Below are 21,374 nucleotides of genomic sequence, written 5' to 3'. Positions count from 1 at the left end.
ATTGTGTCTTTAGGCTTGAGGTATTCGGGGTCTACCGAGAAATGTCGGTAAAATGCACAGACATTAAAAAGTAATGGACGGTCCGGTCGGGGCTGTGTTTCCCATTCAGGCAGCCTGTTGCAGATTATACTGCGAGATTGTGAAGAATGGTCGCAGAATTCTCAAGCTACAATTTTTTAGAAGTTTTCCAGTTTTAAGTAATTGTTTATGGAGTAGAATAACGATTTAATCATTTTTACGAATAAAAATGTTTCAAATTAAATAAAAAATTCCTCTTTTATACTTTCAGTCATTTGTGTAACACAGATGAACTTTGAATGAACTTCTATAATGATTTTATCATCAATGCTATCACTAGTTCTCTTTATGGTTTCATCATTGCGATTTTTAATTTCTTTCGATTATAAGGCTGATAAAATGCAAAATAGAAGAAGAGAAAAACCGCTGTTAATATGAAACCTATTTTATTTATAATTGCCTTATTTATAATATACTTTGAAATTTAAATTTGGATTTTTAATATGCTAATAAACGTAATTTCTTGTGGAAAAATTTCAAAATTGAATATTAAATTCGTTGCACTAAATGCATTATTTGAATTTAATTGAAATTTACAGAGATTTCTTTCTCATGAAAAAATTTGGTGTGACGTCTGTTTTTTAAAACGCAAAACAATTGTTCAAAAAGAAATTCTTCACTGAACTTTCAAATTATGCTGAACATTCAAAACTTTCTGACGTCTTTTTCACAAAATGCTAATCTATTTTGTAATTAGAATATGCATATCAACATAAGTTGTTACTTTAGACTGTAACATTTATCACTTTAATAACAGTAAGTTTCAAATTAATTTCTTTATTTTTATATTCTCCATCCAGGGGGCACCTCAGATATGAGGATGAGAAGCTTCCAATATGGTGACTGGTTATTGCCACCCGGATGGATACAGAAATGGTGTAAGATCGGTTACCTCTTACAGATGACGGCACGTGCCTCCCACGGGAAGGGTTGTACCGCGGCTTATGGCCACCCTTAAGTGTCAATCTTAATTCTTACCAGTATTGCTGTCTCGATCGACCAGTCAATTTGCCTTAGTGGCGGTCGGAGTTTCCATTTCGTAAAAGAAACGTAATTTGTCTGGCCATTGGCAGAGTAATTGATTAAACTTTTTTGAACGTTTCTTATTTTAAAAATATCTGTGACAATAGTTATGTTGCGAATCGTAGAATACTTCTCATTATTCCGTTATTATTTCTAATTGTATTTAAAAAAATATTTGTGAAATATTTCTGCATCTGCGGAAATTTTGCGTATAGTGGTATTATCGGAAAAATTTCAATTCCTCTAAATTGTTATGGAAAAATCCATTTTGTAGATATATGTTGTAAACCCAAACAGGCTCAGATGATGTTCTTTATGCGGCAATAAAGCACTGTATTAAAATACTGTTAATAAAACACAACCTAAGCGTATGCAAGAATAGCTCTTGCAGTAAATAGCAGTATACTAATAGCAAATCACTACTAATCATCCGCAATGGCACAAAACGCTCAGAATTCTCTCACTGAGATTAGCATTTCGAAACAGAGACTTCTTTCGATTCCATAGCTCCTTTTGTCAATGCGCTTCTGTTTCTATAGCTTCCCTGACAGAATATCGAATGTTCTAGAAGAAACCTCGGAATTCGAGTTTCCATGTTTCTTGAACGTTCAGGTCCTTCCTTTTTGTCGCCAAATTCTTCACTAAACTAACAGATGATCGCTGTTGGTTGACATCAATTCTGAAACTATTACAATATTTGTAAATATTTCTTCCTTATCATGAGACTTGCTGTATAAGGAAGTAATGTTACAAAATATCGATAATTTAAAATATTGGAAGGATAATTTAATGTGTTGATATTGTTTTAAGCATCAATTAAACAAACAAAAGTAATAAACGCTTGAATTAAATAAAATAGCTCTTTTTTCATAGCAGATGCAAATAATTGCAATATTGCAAAGAAATTCTAAATTTAAATCCAATAAAGTAAGGCTATAAACGAAATTTGTTTTAAAGTGAAACTCCACAAGTTGCATTATTATTCATAAAAATAAATTGTAGATAGAATAGAATAGACAGAATTGATAGAAATTTTTGTGTTTATTAACGTTCATGATATTTAACAATTTTTGCATTATTATTTTCTTTAAATGCTTTCTAGCTTTACATTCCTCTACTATTTCATGGCTTACAATTTTAATCATATATGATACGCCCTCAATTAAACATAAAGTTAATCGAAAATACCTTATTGTTCAGAGAACGGAAACTTCATGTTAGTAAATTTGATAACATGAAGATACTTGCTTTTTGTGTCGGCATTTTTATTTGCTTTTTATCTGAATTTTTATTGCCCCCACATGCCACATTTCTGGTTTATTTGTAAATATGCGACATTTTAACAATACCACTGGTAGTATTCTTATGCCCATGGATGATCCATGGGAGCAAGGTTTAGAACTTCTCCCACAATATTAAATGAGTGAATGCCTGGTTTTACGGTTTCGGCTTTTAGGGTTTCGAAACCCAGTTGTATGAAGAACCGTTGAAGAAACGAGTCTGATCTACATTATAACTTTTGGGATGGAAATTCTTCCTGCTGGTGTGGGGCCGTAAGTTTGTTATAAGTACCAGCTCAAGTATCGTAATCGTCAACGGACCATTTTTAAAATTGCATGATCCAATCAAAATTAGACATCGGATTACTTCAAAGTGGGATGTTTATTTTAGCATAGTTGAACTGATTTCTCGATACCGAATGGTTAGAGCGTCGGTATTCTAAATTTGAATCATTGGACTTTATTCGTTATTATTATTATTATTTTGTTTGCTTAATTGTTATGTAAATGTTTTCCCTAAAAGAGTTTTCTAAAATGTTTCATTGTTTCTTAACAATTGCACTTTCTGTATATAAGTTAATTGTTCTAAAATGCGTTATAAATTCTAAAACAGTCTCTCTCGATTTTAAAATCAACCATGCAGATGCGAAATTTTACGTCGGCTATTTAAAATATGTGATTAATTTGAGAAGTCGATATTTTTTTGTGAGAATATGAAATTTTTACAATTCTAATTTCTGAACAGTTCTCTTACTACAAAATTTCGAATTTAGCTTCCTAAAACCTTGCCTTCTACAGATGCCTTCAGCATCTGTAGAAGGCACGGGGCAGAATTTTTTAACTTAAAAAAAACATCCTACGGCTTTGCTAGCAGCGGTAGCGGGAACCTAGTAGCTTCGCTAGTACATTGAACATAAAGACTATGTGGATAACAGAAACAGTACATAACTAAAAGAAAAGAAAAAACGGAGAAATAAGCAATCGGAACATTCTCCATACAAAATTTAAAACAAACATACTTTTCCCAACTTCATCAACTCGTAATATATATATATATATATATATATATATATATATATATATATATATATATATATATATATATATATATATATATATATATATATATATATATATATATATATATACCTATTTAACTCACCCTTCATCCATTCTACAGGTTCCAAATACTCCCGACATAACAAATTATGAAGGGAGCCAACCGTTATAACACCAAAAGAATTACGAGAACTGCGAAGAATTCCATTGCAGCTGTCTTTTAAAGTGAGAATGCAGACGATTTTTTTAAAGCGCATACTGACAATTAAAAATTGCAAAAGAATAAATATTTTCTGTTCGTATTCACATTAAAAAAAAGAAAGAAGAAAATAACTTTTAATTATAAGCTCAACTTTCTTTATTTAATAAATTTTAATTATAATAAAGAACAAAAATAAAATCTTTAATCGATATTTTTTAAATATTTTTAATTTAACATTTTTCATAATGTAGTTGTAGTTTATGTACAACTCAACCATTACAAAAAGTAGTAAACAAAACAGCAGTGCGGTTGCTATAAGAGGGATCCGATGGGTTGCAATATTGGCGACAAGCAGCTGGTGCACACTAATCTTCACTTAGGCCAATCGTTTTACTTATTATTCGAATCTCGATATTTAACATATATATAGAAATATAGCTTATTGTTTTTGTTCAGGAACTACATAATACACTCCTTAAGCTATGCGCAAGATTTTAAACATGTCATTTAATAAATTTCTAAACTAGAAGGTTTTTGTTTTATGCCTCTTTTAACCAAAATCTTTCTTTTCCCCGATTTAAAAACACATTTGGCATTTAACTGATATATTTTTGTTTCATAAGTGTTTTTATTTCAATGTATTTTTTTCAAAAATTAAAAAAATATATAATTATTTTACAATGTTTTTGAAAAAATGAATTCCAAGCGTAGTCGCAGTAAGTTCTGTAATCTTAAAAGAAAGTAAATGGTAGATGCAATGCAATATGTATTAAAATGCAGGAACTCGAGGCTAAAGTAAGAGGGAAAAAAACTAATTTCCTTGTACAGCAAAAAAGTAATTATTTTTTAAATTTTAGTTTTTTTTTTTTTTTTTTGAAAAAAAAATTACATGCTTGGAAACAGGTTATTTAAATATTTCCTCAAGCGAAGCATTAGAAAAATATAACTCTTCTAGTTAGATAAAATTTAAATATTTGCATCGATAAAGACGCGCAGCCTCATAAAATTTCACTAATTATATGCAGATTAATTTGGATCACCTGATTAATTAGAAGCAAACCCGAAATGAATACTTCGGTAATGATGTTAACAATTTTAGAAAAAAACCCATTAGCAAAAATGAAATAAGTTATAATCTCGAGTAATATATTTTACTTAAAATTACACCAGAGAAAGTATCTCTGAACGTGCTAAGCATTCAAAGAAATTTGTAATCAAAGCTAGCCGCTTTTGGTAACCAGCTTATCGATTCGGAATATTGGTTTCCCTAGCTCTTAAGCTATTAACATGGAATGCATTTATTTAAAATAGCTGATATGGGGGAGAGAGGTGAATTCTGCCCACTTGAAGAATTTTTGTAATGGTTAATCCAGTAATGATTTTTCACTCATCAATTTTCAATATTCATCCACCTACTAAAAGCGAAGTGACGGTAGTTTCTAGTCATAGTGGCAGCCAGAAATAACTGTTTATCGCCAAATTTCTCGCCAATTTGGCGGACACCGTATGCTAGACCTGAGCCGGTGTTACCTCTATGGCGGGTAATTCCGCACACTGAATGAGTGAATACCATTCATGTGGCTTTCAGTTGAAATTTTGTGAATAATAAGTAAAAGAGTTTTTTTCTTATGAATTCTATAAATATGAAAGAAAAATGTAAATTCAATTTTGATTTAAAATTCATACATTTTCATTAAAACAATAAACATCTCAAATTAAAATGAAATCTACGATCGCAAATTTCAAGTTATCATGTGGGAACGTTATTATTTTTTAAGAATCATTATTTGTCCTAATCAATTTAAGTCATTAACCAGTTTAAATCGGTTTGAAACAATCATGAAACTTCTCTATCGGTCTTTCTCTCTCTCTGTATATATATATATATATATATATATATATATATATATATATATATAATGATATTTTAAACTCTAATTTCAATTCTAATTAATTTGCAAAGTTTTATCTTAATTTAGCCCATAGAAGTTCATTCTCTTATTTCTTGATCCAATTCCACTTTCTCTATTTAATTAATTCAAGAGAAGAGTTATAAAATTGCTGAATCGGCTAAATGCCGACACATTCACACGCTCCGCGTGAAGAAATAGAAAAATGTCCAGTAAGCACATACTTTTTAAAAGATCCCTGTGTTTCCCTTACTTGTGATTGACATGCGTCAGAAATCTCTATCAGAATCTTAATAATATATTAACACTGTAAAAAAATATTTTCCCTATCCATATCTCATGTTATATAAGACGAGGGATAAATTATTTCGTTCTTTTTTTGACTTCTGCTTTTGCAACGCGCTGTGGCGGGCGTGTGTTGTCCTTGCCTTCTTGTAAATGAAGCATGCCTACTTCCCGGAGAGAATAAATCGAACTTTAAAAATACAAAGTCTCAGCTCTGCTTGTCACACCTGCATTCTGCTTCACATAAAATAATTCTTACATATATATGTAATGATATTTTAAATTTAAATTTAAATTTAATTAATTTTCAAGATTTTATCCTAATTTAGCCCATAGTAACTTCATTCTAAAAATATTCTCTTATTTCGTGATCCAAATCCACTTTCTCTACTTAATTAATTCAAGATAAGCTTTATAAAACTGCTGAATCAACTAAATGCCGAAACTTTCACACGCTCTGCGTGAAGGGCTAAAAAATGTCCAGTAAGCACATTCTTTTTTAAAAGATCCCTGTGTTTCCCTTACATGTGATTGACATGCGTCAGAAATCCCTCTTAGAATCTTAATAATATATTAGCACTGTAAAGAAATATTTTCCCTATCAATTTCTCTGGTTATATAAGACCAGGGATAAAATGTCCAAGAGCTTTTTCCTCATTCCTTTTCTGTGTCGTTCTGTGTGCTCATCACTTGTACATATTCCTGCTTCTTCAAAATGAAATAAAAACGACGTTACGAAGTCAAAAGTATTTTCACTGTCTTCAAACTGCATTCTGCTTCACGACAAATAATGTTACATATATACATATAATTTTTTTTAAACTTTCATTTTCAATTTTTCTACCAGGCAAACAAAGTTTTGGAGCTCGACCGATTTTGAGATGAAATAATAGTTATGATGTCATAGTTCTTCTTCTTCTTCTTCTTTCTAATCCCCTGATCGGAATCAGATCAGGTCCGTGAGACCATTCGCCTTCAAACCATCAAGGACATTATTGGGGCTATGAAGCAGGTTCTCCCGGGAAAAGCCAATACAGCGAAGCAAATGCTCAGCAGTGGCCTCGCTTGAATTGCACTTTGTGCAGATGGGGAAGATCTTGTTCCCACCGGAGAACCGAAGAGTCTTGAGGTGGCCAGATTTAAATCTAGACAGAGCCGTCTGGTCTTGTCTAGCACCGCCAAAGCTCAGAGCACCACCAGGGCCAGAGCCAAGGTACCAAGGATGGGAAGGTGGTAGTTTCCAAGATGAGTTGACAAGGGCCTTACTTCTGGAATGCATTTCCTGGAAAGTTAAGGGCTCAGCAGAATTCAGAGTCAGGGATGAACCCTTCTTAGCCAGACTATCGGCAATGTCATTATATTTAAGGTTTACATGAGATGGTATCCATTTAAAATGTATAGCGGAGGACTTGGACATCAATTTTAATTTTTCAAAAACACGGATGCCTCTCTGGTCTACAATATTCCTCCAGTTTTCTAAGTACTGTATGACGCTACGACTATCAACTAGAAGCCAAATCTCACCGATTAATTGGTGATCTAAAGAAAAGCCCAGAGCCATGTCAATGGCTATCAATTCTGAGCCAAAGACGGAACTAAAGTCAGGGTTGCGCTGACTAAGGAAAGTCTCTTCATTGCCGGATTTAATTACAACCCCGCTACCAGTGTGACCATTTTCATCTTTACTACCGTCAGTATAAATCAGTACAGCTTCAGATGGGATATTATTGATTACTTCAAGAGCAGCTTGTCTTAGAAATTCAGGATGTTGAGAAGATTTATTAGTGTAAGTCAATAGTTCTGTATGGAAGTACACACCAGATAATTTGTCAAGAGGGGAAGCAATAGGCTTTAGAGAGTTAGAAGAAACAATGGGTTGCAAAACATCTAACTTTTCAGCATGTCCAAGAGGACTATACCTCTTCAACCTCTGAGTGTTCTTCCAACCACACAGGAAATTAGCGGTTCAATGTTGAGAACGGTAGCTATAAAGTTTGCTAAAGTACTTTATAAGATTAGGAATACATCTATCCCTCAATGGCTGTAAGTCAGCCTCGTAGAGTACGATGTTGGATGGCGTGCTTCTGCGGAGCCCAGTGATAATACGAGCTGCGCTGAGCTGAACTCGCTCTAGTTTCTGCAAATTGGTATTCGAGGCAACATGATATATTTGAAACCCGTATTCAAGAACTGGGCGAACCAGAGAAATGTATGTAGTTCTTAGGGTCTTAACATCTGCACCCCAGTCACGTCCAGAAATAAACTTCATAACGTTGAGGCGAATTTTAGCCCGGTTAACAAGTGAGTCAATGTGTTTATTGCAAGAGATCTCAGGATCAAGAATAAATCCAAGATATTTAGGGTTTTTTTCACAATGTAAAAGTAAAGAGTTCATATAAATTCTAGGACTATAATTAAATAGCTTCCTATTAGTCGTAAAAAAGCCTGTAATAGATTTACCAGGATTGAAATGAAGTTTATGGTCCTCCGCAAAATCCAGAATATTCTGTATTGATTGGTTTAAGCTTGTCTCAACAACATCAATACATGAACCACTACACCAAAGAACAATGTCGTCAGCAAATAGTCCAATCTTGCAGTCACCAGGGATCACAGATTTCAATCCAGAGATGTAAAGGGCAAAGAGGGTTGGGCTCAAAACAGAACCCTAGGGCACACCCTGTCTGGAACGATAGTAACTTAAAAGCGTGCCATTATAGTTGACTCTAAAAAATCTATCTTTAAGGAAGTTGTTAATCCATGAGAGAGCCCGACCGTCAATAGCAAATTTTTCATATAACTTATTGATTAACTTATACCTCCATACTTTATCAAATGATTTATCCAAGTCCAACAAGACTGCAATAGTATGGTTGGTCGGCTTATTATTATGGGCATCTCGCACATGTTGGGCAAAATATAAGATTTGGTCTTGAGTACCATGCCACCTCCTAAATCCATATTGTTCACTCGGCAAAAGATTATTAGTAGCCAGGTGAAAGTTGATACGATTCAAAAGCAGTTTCTCAAAGAGCTTGCAGACAAAATTTGTCAGTGCAATTGGACGATAACTCTCTGGGATGCCTGCAGGTTTATTAGGCTTCCTAATGGGAATTACAATAGCACTTTTCCAATTTCTCGGTAGCCTGCCAATTTTCCAAGAATGGTTAAAAATATCGAGTAAAAGTTGCTTTCCGCAATCACCAAGATGAGCAATCATCAGCCCATGCAAACCGTCAGGTCCCGGGGTTTTTGCAGGACCTACTTGTTTCAAGACCATTTCCAGTTCTTCACGATCAAAAGGATCATTAAACAAAGGGTTTTTTGATTTAACCTGGCGGCAGCGATGCGCTGTTTTCCTAGCCTGGACTGCAATAAATTTATCGTCCTGCACAAACTCAAGATCGTTAGCATGACAATAATGCCTGCCAAGAGTATCCGCCGAATCCCGGCCATTTAAAGATAGAGAGGTGTCTTTTGAGTCGATACAATTCTATTTCTCGTATTGTGGTTGTTCTCTATCAATAGCTTTAGCCAATTTCCATAACTTTGTGTTTGAGGTCCCAACATCTATGTTCTCACAAAGTTCTGTCCATCTCTTTCTTCTTGCACTAGCGTATAACTGTTTAATTTCAGCATTCACTCTGTTGAGCTCTATTCTGACAGATATATTGTTGTGTTCAAAGCGATCCCTAGAAAGATCATTTCTCTTGAGAATAAGAGGCTCCACCACAGAAAGGTCATCCGCAAAGTTTCGATGGTGATCCTTAATGTTTCCTCTAGGAATTGGAGCTTTGGCTGCACTAATGATAGTTTCTCGGAAGAAAGACCATTGCCCCTCCAACTCAGTGCAAGGAGTTACCTGTTCAAAAGCCTGCGCAATTTTAGTACCATAGAGGTCCCAGTTCGCCTTTTTGAAATTCCAATACTTTCTCTCAACTACTTTTGCATCTGATGACTGATTTAATTCAATTAAAATAGGTAGATGATCACTTCCTATATTCTCTAATACTTCCCATTTGCATTTGGGAAACAGATCGGCACTAACAAAAGAAACATCTAAAGCCTCGTTTGTTGCATAGCTATATGAACTATGAGTTGGAGAACCATCATTTATACACATGAATGCTTTATCGTCGATAAAATTTGAAAGATCAACACCAATCTGGTTAGTTGTAGAACAACCCCAAGAAGTATGTTTGGCATTAAGGTCTCCTAAAATAAATGTCTGTTCGTTAGTGACGAGAGATAGGCCATCGCACAATCCTCGCCCGTTTGGAGGTAAGTAGGTGTTGAAAATCTTTATTGGTTCTCCATTCCAATTCAGAGAAATACCCTGTATTTCAAGATCACAGTCATTATGGAGTTGACCGATATTGATGACCTGGAAGTTTGCCTTACGTATTAGAAGGGCCAAGCCACCACCTCCTCTATTCAATCTATCTTTACGAAAAATATTGAATCCCTTTAGTTTCAACTTAAAGGCAGTCTTGTATTTAGTTTCTTGCAGAGCAATAATTTGTACTCTGTGTTGATCTGCTAGTTTCGAAAGGTGGTCAAGTTTAGCTCTAGTAGCGCTAGTACAGAGCCCATTGATATTACATTGCAATATTCTTAAAGGCATAGTTCGTTTAGTTTTGGGTGGAGACTGTAACACATTAATCGGTCTGGACCCTCTGCCTAAATCCAGATCGCGTCCCTTGTTAACCCGCGCGACGGACGATGCGGTATTAGAAGCTAAAGGCGAATCCATCATGAACAAAAGGGAAAGGGGGACGGCTTCAATTGGTAGGAAACTACCTAGAGCACCCAAGAAAGGTAGAAGTCCGACTTTGCTCTTTTCACCTCCTAGCGTTAGCTGGATATAATGGAATGGCCTTCACGCCTTGGGTGGCCCTACCAGGAGTAAACTCCCGACGTACTTCACCCATTCCATCCAGAGACCCCCCCCCCGCCACGGTGAGGCCGGTCATAGTTCTACGTTAACCTTTTAAAACTGCATCTGCTGTCAAAGAAGCATACGTAATAATAAAGCAATACTGGTAAAAGCAGATCAGCCTTTTAAAAAAGCATCTGCTTTCAAATAAGGCGTACATAATATTAATGCAATATTGGTAAAAGCATGAAAAAATTTATGCGATTAAAAGATGTTGATGAAAATTGCGATGTATGCTTTATTCATTGACTACGCTATTTCAAGCTTCAATATTCATTGCCTTTGCGATTTCAAGCTGCAAAACTCACTAACCAAAACATGTTCTCGCATGATAATAAATTGAATTTAAAATAACAAAGTTCACATAGATTTCATCTTTACAACAATCTTAATAATCCAAAACTATTTTCCCGCGCTTTCTACTACTGTATGTTGTATATTCAAATCAAATAGGTTGGTCACAGAGGAGTAGTCTTATTGGTTATTTTGTCGTACTTCCGGATCAATTGTAATTGGTTGTTGCCAAAAAGTCGCGATAAAGTCGCCAAAAATGCTTATGCTTCCAAAGTAAATAATTCTTAACATTTATTAACAACTTTATATATATACTGTGTGTTTTCACCAATAAAGTCTTGGTGAGTTCAAATGCTTGGTGAGATTTGCGCTGGCAAAATGGAAAAATATCAAAAGTGCTGATGAAGTTACTATTTAATTAATTTTGAGATAGTTAATTAAATAGTAAATTGTGAATTAATAAAAAAGTACAGGAAAATAAACCAGATCAATATCTGTTCCATATATGAATTGTTAATTGTCTGTTTTAAAACTTTTTCTCCAGTATTATTCCAAAATTCAGCAAATGAGTTCTGGCAACAGTTGTTGATATATGTTCTTTTTGTTGGATATTTGGTTCTGTCTTATTGCCAAACGTATTCTTGTTCGTCAAAAATACAAATTGTATATAAAGTTAATTGCATGCCAAATTTTAAGTAAAATAAATTTTCAAACGTTGGCTAAAATGTGGGAAGTAAATTGTATTGAAATAAAAAAAAACATTTCAAAAATAGTTAAAAATATAAAATGGCAATTTAAAAAAATAAGCATAAAATAATTCAAATTTCTATGCTTAGCAATGCACCTTGGATAACTTTCAATTATTTATTAATTTTTAAAAATTAATAAAAAATGAAATAAAAAAAAGTATCTGTCAAAAGGTAAAATTTTGAATTTTAAAATGTATGAAAATATTACTTGTGGCTAGGGATTGCAATATCGGTATTCGGTATTTTTTAGATCTTAATACCGGGATACCGGTTTTAATACCGGTATTAGAAATTTTAGAAAAAGAAAACACAGGTGTTTCTTTGTTTTATTCGCCAGTTTTATTAGAGAGTGTAAATATCACAAAAAATAATTTGTATCTTATAAATTCTAACAATATATAAAGAATCACAAAAAAGTAAAGGAACAACTTATTTATTTAAATCACAAAAAATTGTAAATATCACTATTCAGTCTGTGGTAGTAATACAAATTTTTGAAATGTGATCTTAAAAAACATAATGCATCCATTGTACTGTCATTAAGCCTGAAAAGAAATTTTGTGCAAAAATTACTAGCTGTCGAAAACGCTCTTTTGGCATCTACGATAGTTAGTGGTACTGTTAGCAATGCGCGATATACTTTTTCCAAGTATTTACCTCTAAATCCCTCATCTTCAAATAAATCAATTTCTTATCGGATGGTTTTGGATATAGCTGATTTCTGTATTGTATTTTGGTTCGTTGAAATTTTCTTATTTATCGCTAATTCTAATATTTGTTCAAGAGACAATTACTTTTCACTATCGACATTAGTATCTTCATAATCTTCGATAACTGAACCGAATTCTTTTGAATGTGAATAGGTTTGTAGGTAAAAAATTTTAAGAAAATTTACTATAAACTTAATCAAATTTGAATTGGTTATTTTCTTTTCTTCTTTTTCATTTTCATTTTTAAAATCATTATATTTATGTAAATACCGTAAGACATTTTTTTATTTCGATATGCCTTTCTTCTGTGCCATTTTTCAATGTAATATATAATCTTCAGATAGTGATGTGTGCTGTTCTAGTGTGATGTTAGGAGTAAACGGTTCCAAAGTGTTTTAAAATCTAATATTAACGTATATTCTATTTTATTTTCAGTTAGTATGTATTTTAGTAATATGTAATCTTTTGTAGGGAATGTTTAAATATCTTAACAATTTTTCGAACTTTATAAATTATAGGAAGCAATTCTTGATGGGTTAATATTTCATCCTCATTAGCAATATCTTCTTCAACAATTACATTGCCAATATCTTCATTATCAATATCACTCTTACTCTCTTCAAAGTTGGATTCCGAAGTTTCTGCATCCACAGTATTTCGATTCTTCTGTTCTTTATTTTTTTGGTAAAATACATCCATTAATCTTAATTGAATTCCATGAGCATAGCACAACTGCTGATTTGCACCCATCAACTTTCCAACTTTTTTCATAACTGTTGCTCCATCAGTCATTATGGATACAATTTCTTCTTTAAGGGATTATCCATGTTTCGCTAATTAAGATTTAAGCAATTAATTAAGCCATTATTTAGTTAATTAATTTCGCCCTTTATTGAGACATAAAAACAAAAACGTATACTATTTTGTTATGTTGGCGATCCCTGAACATATAGTGGATAAATTTTAAAAATTTCTAGTAAATACCGAAAAACCGTTATTTAAACTTGTGAATACCGGTATTACAAAATTGTACAAATGGCTCAAAATACCGATATTCGGTATCCCGGAATTGCAATCCCTACTTGTGGCATAGTTTGTTCTTATATTACTGCGAAAAAAAATGGCAAAATTTTAGTTAGTTACTAATTAATTGAATATTTAATTAACTTTTGCCCTTTTAAAAGTTGATAGTATTTTTTTTTCTCATTCTTAAATAATAAACGCGGAATGTTTGGTTGATTTCAATCAAATTCTTTAGGAGGAGATAAAGAGCACGTATGCGTTCATATCTACAGTGGGTTTAGTTTATATTAAGAGTTAACCTTATTGTTTGACAAACATTGAAAAATACGAATTTGATGGTATCTACTAGCACAGGTGCAAATATAAAAAGTGTATATACTATGACATAAAAGCAGAAATCTGTGTTAAAATCTGAGTTTTTTTTTTTAAATTTTTTTTTTTTAAATCTTGTGATATTGGCAGAAGTGCGCAGTTGAATCGTATGACGGAACAATGAAATGAGGTAGAATTTCATAATAAGCATTGTTACAGATTTTGCGTCAAATCAAATTTTATAAAAAATTATTAAAATTAGAGAAAAAAAAGTGTTTTGAAATTAAATTAATATTATTTAGTGATTTTTTTTTTTTGAGTTTTAGGATTGAATAAAATCATTTTTTAAAAATAATTTTTTAGAGTACATTTTCAAAAAGTAAAGATGAAAAATCTTAACATTTTACTTAATCTTTAATTTATATTTTAATTAATTTTTGCATTTTAATCTTCTTTTTGAAAACAATAAGTGCCAGATTTCAGTAAAAACTACATATTTGTAATCAGATATATCGGCAAACATTTATCCTACATATATATGAATCCTTTTGTATAAACTTCTGAATTATGAATGCAAAATTTAAGATGTCCCCGAAACATAACTATTTTATATGGTTTTCTTAGTATATAAAAACTTAGAAAATGCCATTACAAGATAAGAGAAAAGAAATGTGCGAGCAACTGTAGATTCCTACATTTTTTACAGCAAATAAAACCGGGGAAAAGTTTGCATGAAGGATGATTTTTATTGCGTATAATTAGAAATAATTGTGTCTACTGTTATGTAACAAAATATTCTATTGATTTGTATCTATAAACTTCTTGTAAATTTTCCGAAAATTTACTTTTCATTGACTTTCATTCCATTTGATTTTATAACCTTGTCTATTTATCAGCTTGATATTTAATTATTTTATAACTTTGACCGAAATTAATTCTAAAGGTATTCTGCAAGGCAATTACTTTTACGACGCCTCAAAATTCAAATCATTTGTTCAGTAATGTCGGAGGGATTTTTTTAAATCCATTCTAACGCTAATTTCCACAGGTTTTTTTTTTTTGTATTAAAGCTGAAATAATTTGCACACAAAATTTATCCATAACTTCCTCTAGAATCCCTGTAGAAGGAAGTGGCATCTTAATTATGAAGATAAAATGTACGTAGGTTCTCGCTTCCTTGGAAGGCATAATAATGATGAGTCTATTATAATCGCTTATGTCTACTAATTAGGAGAGGGTCTCATATTATTCTGATGCATTCTGATGATGATGATTGCGTGTGTACCAAAAGTGGCGTTACACCGATAAAAAGCTCATAATTAAAATTAAAAAATAAAATTTAAATAGTTATCAAAGAACTAGCTATTCAAAAAAATCTTTTATATGCGTGTGTACTTAATGCAAAAGAAGTTAAAGACAGCCAAAAGAAATAAATAAATTAAAAAAAACGGAATAAAAAATAAGGGAGCAGACATAAAAAGAAAGAGTGGAGGAGGTCTAAATAGCTCAAGCAGAAGAGCCTACATAATATTTCACAATAACAATAACATAGAAACATAATTATTAAATAATAAAATTTTATCTAAATCTGCCTTTGATATACTGAATTTCATCCATCTAGTTATTCGTATTCCTGAGTTGCGCTATTTTCATTTTAATTCAGATTTCCTATAAAAAAAGGATTCGTTTTAAAATTTAACATCTGTAACTATGGTGTGAAAACTGCATATTAAATTTCCATTGAAATTATCGTCAGTATGAGTTATCATATTCACGAACAGACAAACAGGATTCCAAAAATGATTTTTGTTCAAACAAGAGACGTATAAAACTTGAAAAATTATCCAAATATGGATACCTCATTCTTAAATGATTACAATACTTCGAATATGGGAAATATCATGAAATATTAGACACAGAATAGTGGATTTCCCGCTGTCGCCGGGGCATCGATTCTCTTCCAATATCAAATGTCGATTAGTTAGAAGCGATGTTCTATGTGAAGACGAATTTAGTTTATGTCTTGCTTTTCGAGGTGGAACAATAGGCTATAAAGAAAACAAAGACCTAATCCTAGATAATAAGTTGTTTACCTGTGGATTCCATGCCGGTGGTTCTGCGGTCCGCGAAATATGGTTGGTTGATTTTCGCATTTTATCGACAGCTCCGAAGCTGCTTTTTCTAAAATCAGTTATGTGATTGGTTAGTTTGCTTTTTATAGGCAAAATAATCAGTTTTTTTTTCAAATTAATTAATTCATATGCTTTTTACTGAAGATTTCAGTAATATATATCCTTAATTTTCGAATCTTTAGTTCGTAATATTGTATTATTTTATGTCTTGTATCTTGTTTTCAATAAGCTTGATTACATTATGCATTGCATTATGTGCATTTCCCATCACAAAACTATTAAAAAGAGTGCCAGCCTTAAATTGTTATCATATCAATAAAAGCGAAAGTTTAAATTCGATTAATAACTAAATTGAACATTTTTTTTTGTCATACAACTGACAAAAGCATACGAGTGAAAAAATGGGATGAAACAGGAAAATGTGTTAAATTACATTACATCAAAAAAGAATTATTGTCAGAAATCCTGTTTAAAATTGGTCTAAAAATTATTAAAATGGAAAAATTAATAATTAAATATAATAATTAAAAGAGAATAAAAAAGAATAGAAGAGAATAATCAATTAAAAGAGATAATAGATTTAAATGTATTAAGTTAAAGTTGGTATACAATAATAAATTAATTTCCATTGCTAAAACGAAAAAACTAATTTTTTAAATTTTAAATTCGTGATGATGATAACATGCTCCTAAATTTTTGACAACAGCATTAAAGTTTTGATAACAATTCATTGATTTCAAATTTATTGATGAATTTTAAAATACATATTTAGCCTCCACTATCCAGACACAGATTTCTAACAAGGATTGGTGGGTTAAAAAACGTCAAACAAATAAATTATCAAATTCTATTAATTATTAGAATAATATAAACTGCTAAATATTATTATTCAGAATCCTATCTGTTCCATTTCGAATACTTTTTATCTAAAGCATTTATAAATTTATAAACACTGAGCTTCTGAGTAAATAATATAATGTACTAAAACCAGGACCGGCCATCTGGGGAGTGCAGCGGATGCTATGCACTAGGACCCCGGGATTGAGGGACCCCCAACATGATCAAGAACTAAAATGACGATGAGAAAGCAGCCCTAAATGCACATAAATGCACTTGCTGTATTAAGCAATGTAAAAAAATTGCAAAAAATTCTAATTTCTCTGAAGAAATTAACAGCAAAAATAAAATCACAAATTAAATAAACTTGCAATAGGAATATATGTTTACGATTGTAATTTATTTTTGCTTTATGAAAAATTTAGGGCCTCAAATGTTTTTTTTTGCACCTAGACCCCTTTATAAAGAAGGCTGACTAAAACGGACACTGGGCAATCAAAAATTATAGTAAATTAAGTCACAAAGAAAAAGAAAGGGCTTCTTAATGCCCATTGCTTAATCGCTAAGTAAACCCTGGAATTCAAGCATCATGGCATCTTATATGTAATGGGTATTGGCGATCTTTGCTTAATCTGAAAATCGCCAAGTAAGCCCAGTGGCTGTAAAAAGAAATCAGTACCTATTTTTGCCTCATTCGAATCAGAGGATATATGCTACATAAACGCATTATTATTCTAAAAGTTATTGAAATTTTTATTATTACACATTATTATTTTGAAAGTTTTGAAACTTCATAGGAATAAAATGGAAATGTATTTGATACTACTATCTTCCCTCATTAATAAAAAAAATTATAATATATACAAGAAAAGATTATATGGCATATGTTATGGTAAAATTTCAAAATCATTGTTATTGCAATGCTGCTGTGCCATCTTCAAATGATAAAAAAAAAGACTGTGTAGTCTCTATATATATTTTACTGCTTTTTTTAATGTTTCACAGTTATTGTCATTTTTTATTATTAGTACAAATTAAGTATTAAAGTTTTATTAACCCCTTTAGTGACCAGTTGGCTCGCCATTAATACCGATTGTGCTTCATTTCAGTTAAATATCTAATATGAATAACGTTATATTCATAATTTTCTCAACAAATAATTTTTAAACATCAAATTATGATAGACATCAAAGTCATCATATTTTAATAACCGTACACCTATTCTGTTTATTGCCCACATGAACCTTTCTCATGGAATTGTCCCATTGTAGAACTGAGCCCTTAAAAATCTAAGTGTTTCGGTAGTTTATCGTCAAACTGCACGATGTCTTTCGCGGTATCATAACCCATTTTCTTATTTCTTTTTAAATTGAACAGATATTCACTATTAATCAGTGAAAGAGGTCTCCCCAAATTTTCTCGCATATTCTCTAATTAAACTGTTATCCCAGAGAACGCCTTGCATGACATTGGCGCACAATAGTAAAGAAATATTAACCTTTATTGTGAATATAGCATTTTACTGAATCTATCGCTTTATTCTTGGCGAGTTATTTGGCAATTAAACTCTGGCATGCAGCTAATAGCATCAGAAAATCGATTTTATGTTTCAGACGTGTTTTTTTTTAACAGATTGAAGCAAAAATTTGGCACAGAACTGCAAATGAAGTCACAAAAAATCATACCACATTTGATATATTTATGTCATTGCACTTTTGAGTTATGTTTACATGTTTCTAAAAGCACAGACCAACAAAGATCAATCCCTTGTTAGGAAGGGCACAAAATTTGAAATGTGTCTACTCTATTAAGATACTAAATCTATTTACAGAATTTTATCTACCTAGCTGTCTTCATTTAGTGTTAACTTATATTCGAACAGTCAGACAAACAGACTTCCTATGAACGGATTCTTATTTTTCTCCAAAATTTGATAGAATGCTACAAATTTGGTATAAAGTTCTATAGCAAATTTCACCCGTCTAGATCAAGGGAATTTTGAGTTATCTTTGTCACAGACAGACAGACATACTGACATAATTTCAAAAACGTACTTTTCGAACTCAGGGAGATCTAAAACGTGGAGATGCACAAAATCTCGAGTTAATTTTTAGAAATTTACTACACCTTCCCTATACTATGTGTACAAGAAAGTAAAAATGAAAGATTTTTTTTATCGTTTTTCGCTATTGCTGATGAAAATATATCAGCACAAAAATAATTTTTTTCGCCCTTTCCAAATTCAAAAGAGTTTACTGTTAAGCATAACAGTTTATTTGTCGTATAATTTTTTTCTGAATTTCAATAATTTTTCAAAAGAATTTTTTTTGCATTATTTTCTATAATATATTTCATTGTTTCGATATCAAACCGATTTCATCGCGACAGCAAATGTTGAATGGATTGATATTTCTTCTACTGTTGAAAACTAAGAAAATATTGCTTTTATTACTTAAGCAGTTTTTATGAGGAATATAACGCAAAGTTAGAATACTGTGAAAAAAGACATGCTATTAAAAGATAGATTACCTGGAAGGTTACCTTTCTAATGACATTAAGATGCCACAGGATTCGACTTTATTGGAAATGTTCATTTACATAATATAAAAAAAATCCTTAAAATAACACAGGACTAATGTCCATCACAGTGTGTTGCTCAGCAATAGTTATTTTGAGGTAGTGTGAATGTCAAAGTTATGTATAAGGTGTTTAATGAAAAATAAAAATAATCAATATTCTCGATAAACAATTCTAAAGAGGCTAGTAATAAATAAAATATTTCTTCCTTAGTTAGCTTTTAACAATAAAAGAAAATCAAGTGATTTGATGAGGAATGGAAATACTTCGATTTCATTAATAATTGTACCTATCGTTAAAAATTATAAAACAATTTTTTTAAAAAAGACTTGTTTAAATTCAGAAAAAAAATTACACGTTAACTAAATTAATATTATAAAAATACATTTTTCTATTTTAAAAGGCGTAAAAGCAGTTTTGTGAGACAATATTTTCGAGAATATCACGAGTATATGTCAAAATGCTTCCTTAATTTGTAATTAATTAGAATTAAAATCATAATTTTTTTTAAAAAATTCGTTCGGAAATGCATATCCCCATTCTCGAACATATATTTATCTCAAAAGCGATTGCACTGGTACCAGGAATCTGACTGAAAGGGCGCAAAAAGACACTTTTCCATATCTGTAATTTATCTTTCGTCTTTTGAATAAATTTAAATTTCAAACTGCTGCAGTCAAAAATTCTGACTTTCAAAATAAATAAACTTTTATATTTATAAGTCAAATGGAAAGATTGTTTTTCTTTTAAAAAAAAAATTCTGGAAGAATATTTTCTAAATAAATTGCGGCATGCTTGATTATCATGCGACTTGTTTGGTTAAAAATCATCCAAAATGCTCAAACGAATATTAGTCTTAGAACCACCAGAGTTGGTAGAAAAGTACTTTATGAGTAGTAGATACTTACTAAGAAATAAATTTTCAAATTTAATTAAATTTTTAATTAAAAATAAATCGAAATTTTTATATGTAATAACTTTGAAGCAGGTAGAAAAAATTTTGTATTACAGGAAAACATATTCTCGTATTGACATATTACAACGATTTTCTGTGGTTTTATTTCAGTAAATGTTTTCTCTCATTTTCATAAATTTATGCTAAAATATTTTAAATTTGTTTCGAAACAATACTTTTCATGTTTTATCGGTTTTTATACTTAACGGGTTTTGAAACGATATTAATTTTTTACTGCTAACATATATATCTTAAAAATCTCTAAAAATGAATTTAAATAGTTCTTAATAAAAGTAGTTTTTTTTGGGAGTTATTTCACCAACATGTCCCAACCTCTGGATTTAAAAAAAAATTATTTGGCAAAAATTTTAATTTTATTCAAAACCTCTTCTCTTCACTTGCGCCGAAAATAAAAAGAAAAAGAGTTTAAAAAAATTCCTTGACAAAGGGATGACTGCATATTTTTGTGTGTTCTCTGTTATCGCTGCTGCTTAACAACATAATTTAAAAATAATGCGAAGACAGGCAAATGAAGTCCTAAAACATTATCATGCCACAACATTTTCGATGATTCGGCACAACAGGCTTAAAAACGTTTGAACTTTTATCTTGAATAGTTTCTTAGAAATCTGATAAATGTATCATATATAAAAGAGATATAGAAAATATGCCATTTAAATATAAAAATTATTATAAATTGTAAGGAAGTCATTCTTATTTTTATATTTTTAGCTACTTAAAACAGAAGGCAATGACTCATCCTATACCCTATTTTTTTTATCGATCACATTCAGATTGATTAGATTTAAATCGTTTTCCTCGTCGGAAATTTACATTATAAGACATTTCATTTTTTTTAAAGTTATAGGGATACAGAAATTTATCCTAAATTTTATCGTTTAGATCGATTAGATTTAAGTCTTTGTTCTCATCAAAAATTTGCATAATACGAAATTTTTCTTTTTTTTAAATTGTAAGAATACAGAACTTTAAAAAAAGTTCAAACAACTGT

General features: G+C 31.2%; 1 protein-coding gene across 1 annotated transcript; it reads right to left on the bottom strand.

The window, feature by feature from the left end:
- Nucleotides 1-9,330: 9,330 nt before the first annotated feature.
- LOC129962775 (uncharacterized) lies at nucleotides 9,331-10,590 on the bottom strand. The gene has a single exon (XM_056076770.1). The coding sequence runs from the start codon at nucleotides 10,588-10,590 to the stop codon at nucleotides 9,331-9,333; it is 1,260 nt and encodes a 419-aa protein (XP_055932745.1).
- Between the last annotated feature and the right edge of the window lie 10,784 nt (nucleotides 10,591-21,374).

This window comes from Argiope bruennichi, chromosome 3, assembly GCF_947563725.1.
Source record: "Argiope bruennichi chromosome 3, qqArgBrue1.1, whole genome shotgun sequence".
Classification (NCBI taxonomy): Eukaryota; Metazoa; Arthropoda; class Arachnida; order Araneae; family Araneidae; genus Argiope; species Argiope bruennichi.
The sequence above is the reverse complement of the archived record's forward strand: the minus strand, read 5'-3'. Positions and strand labels throughout refer to the sequence as shown.

Excerpts from the sequence above, each read along its gene's own strand:
- LOC129962775 (XM_056076770.1), bottom strand. The coding sequence starts at position 10,590 with ATGGATTCGCCTTTAGCTTCTAATACCGCATCGTCCGTCGCGCGGGTT.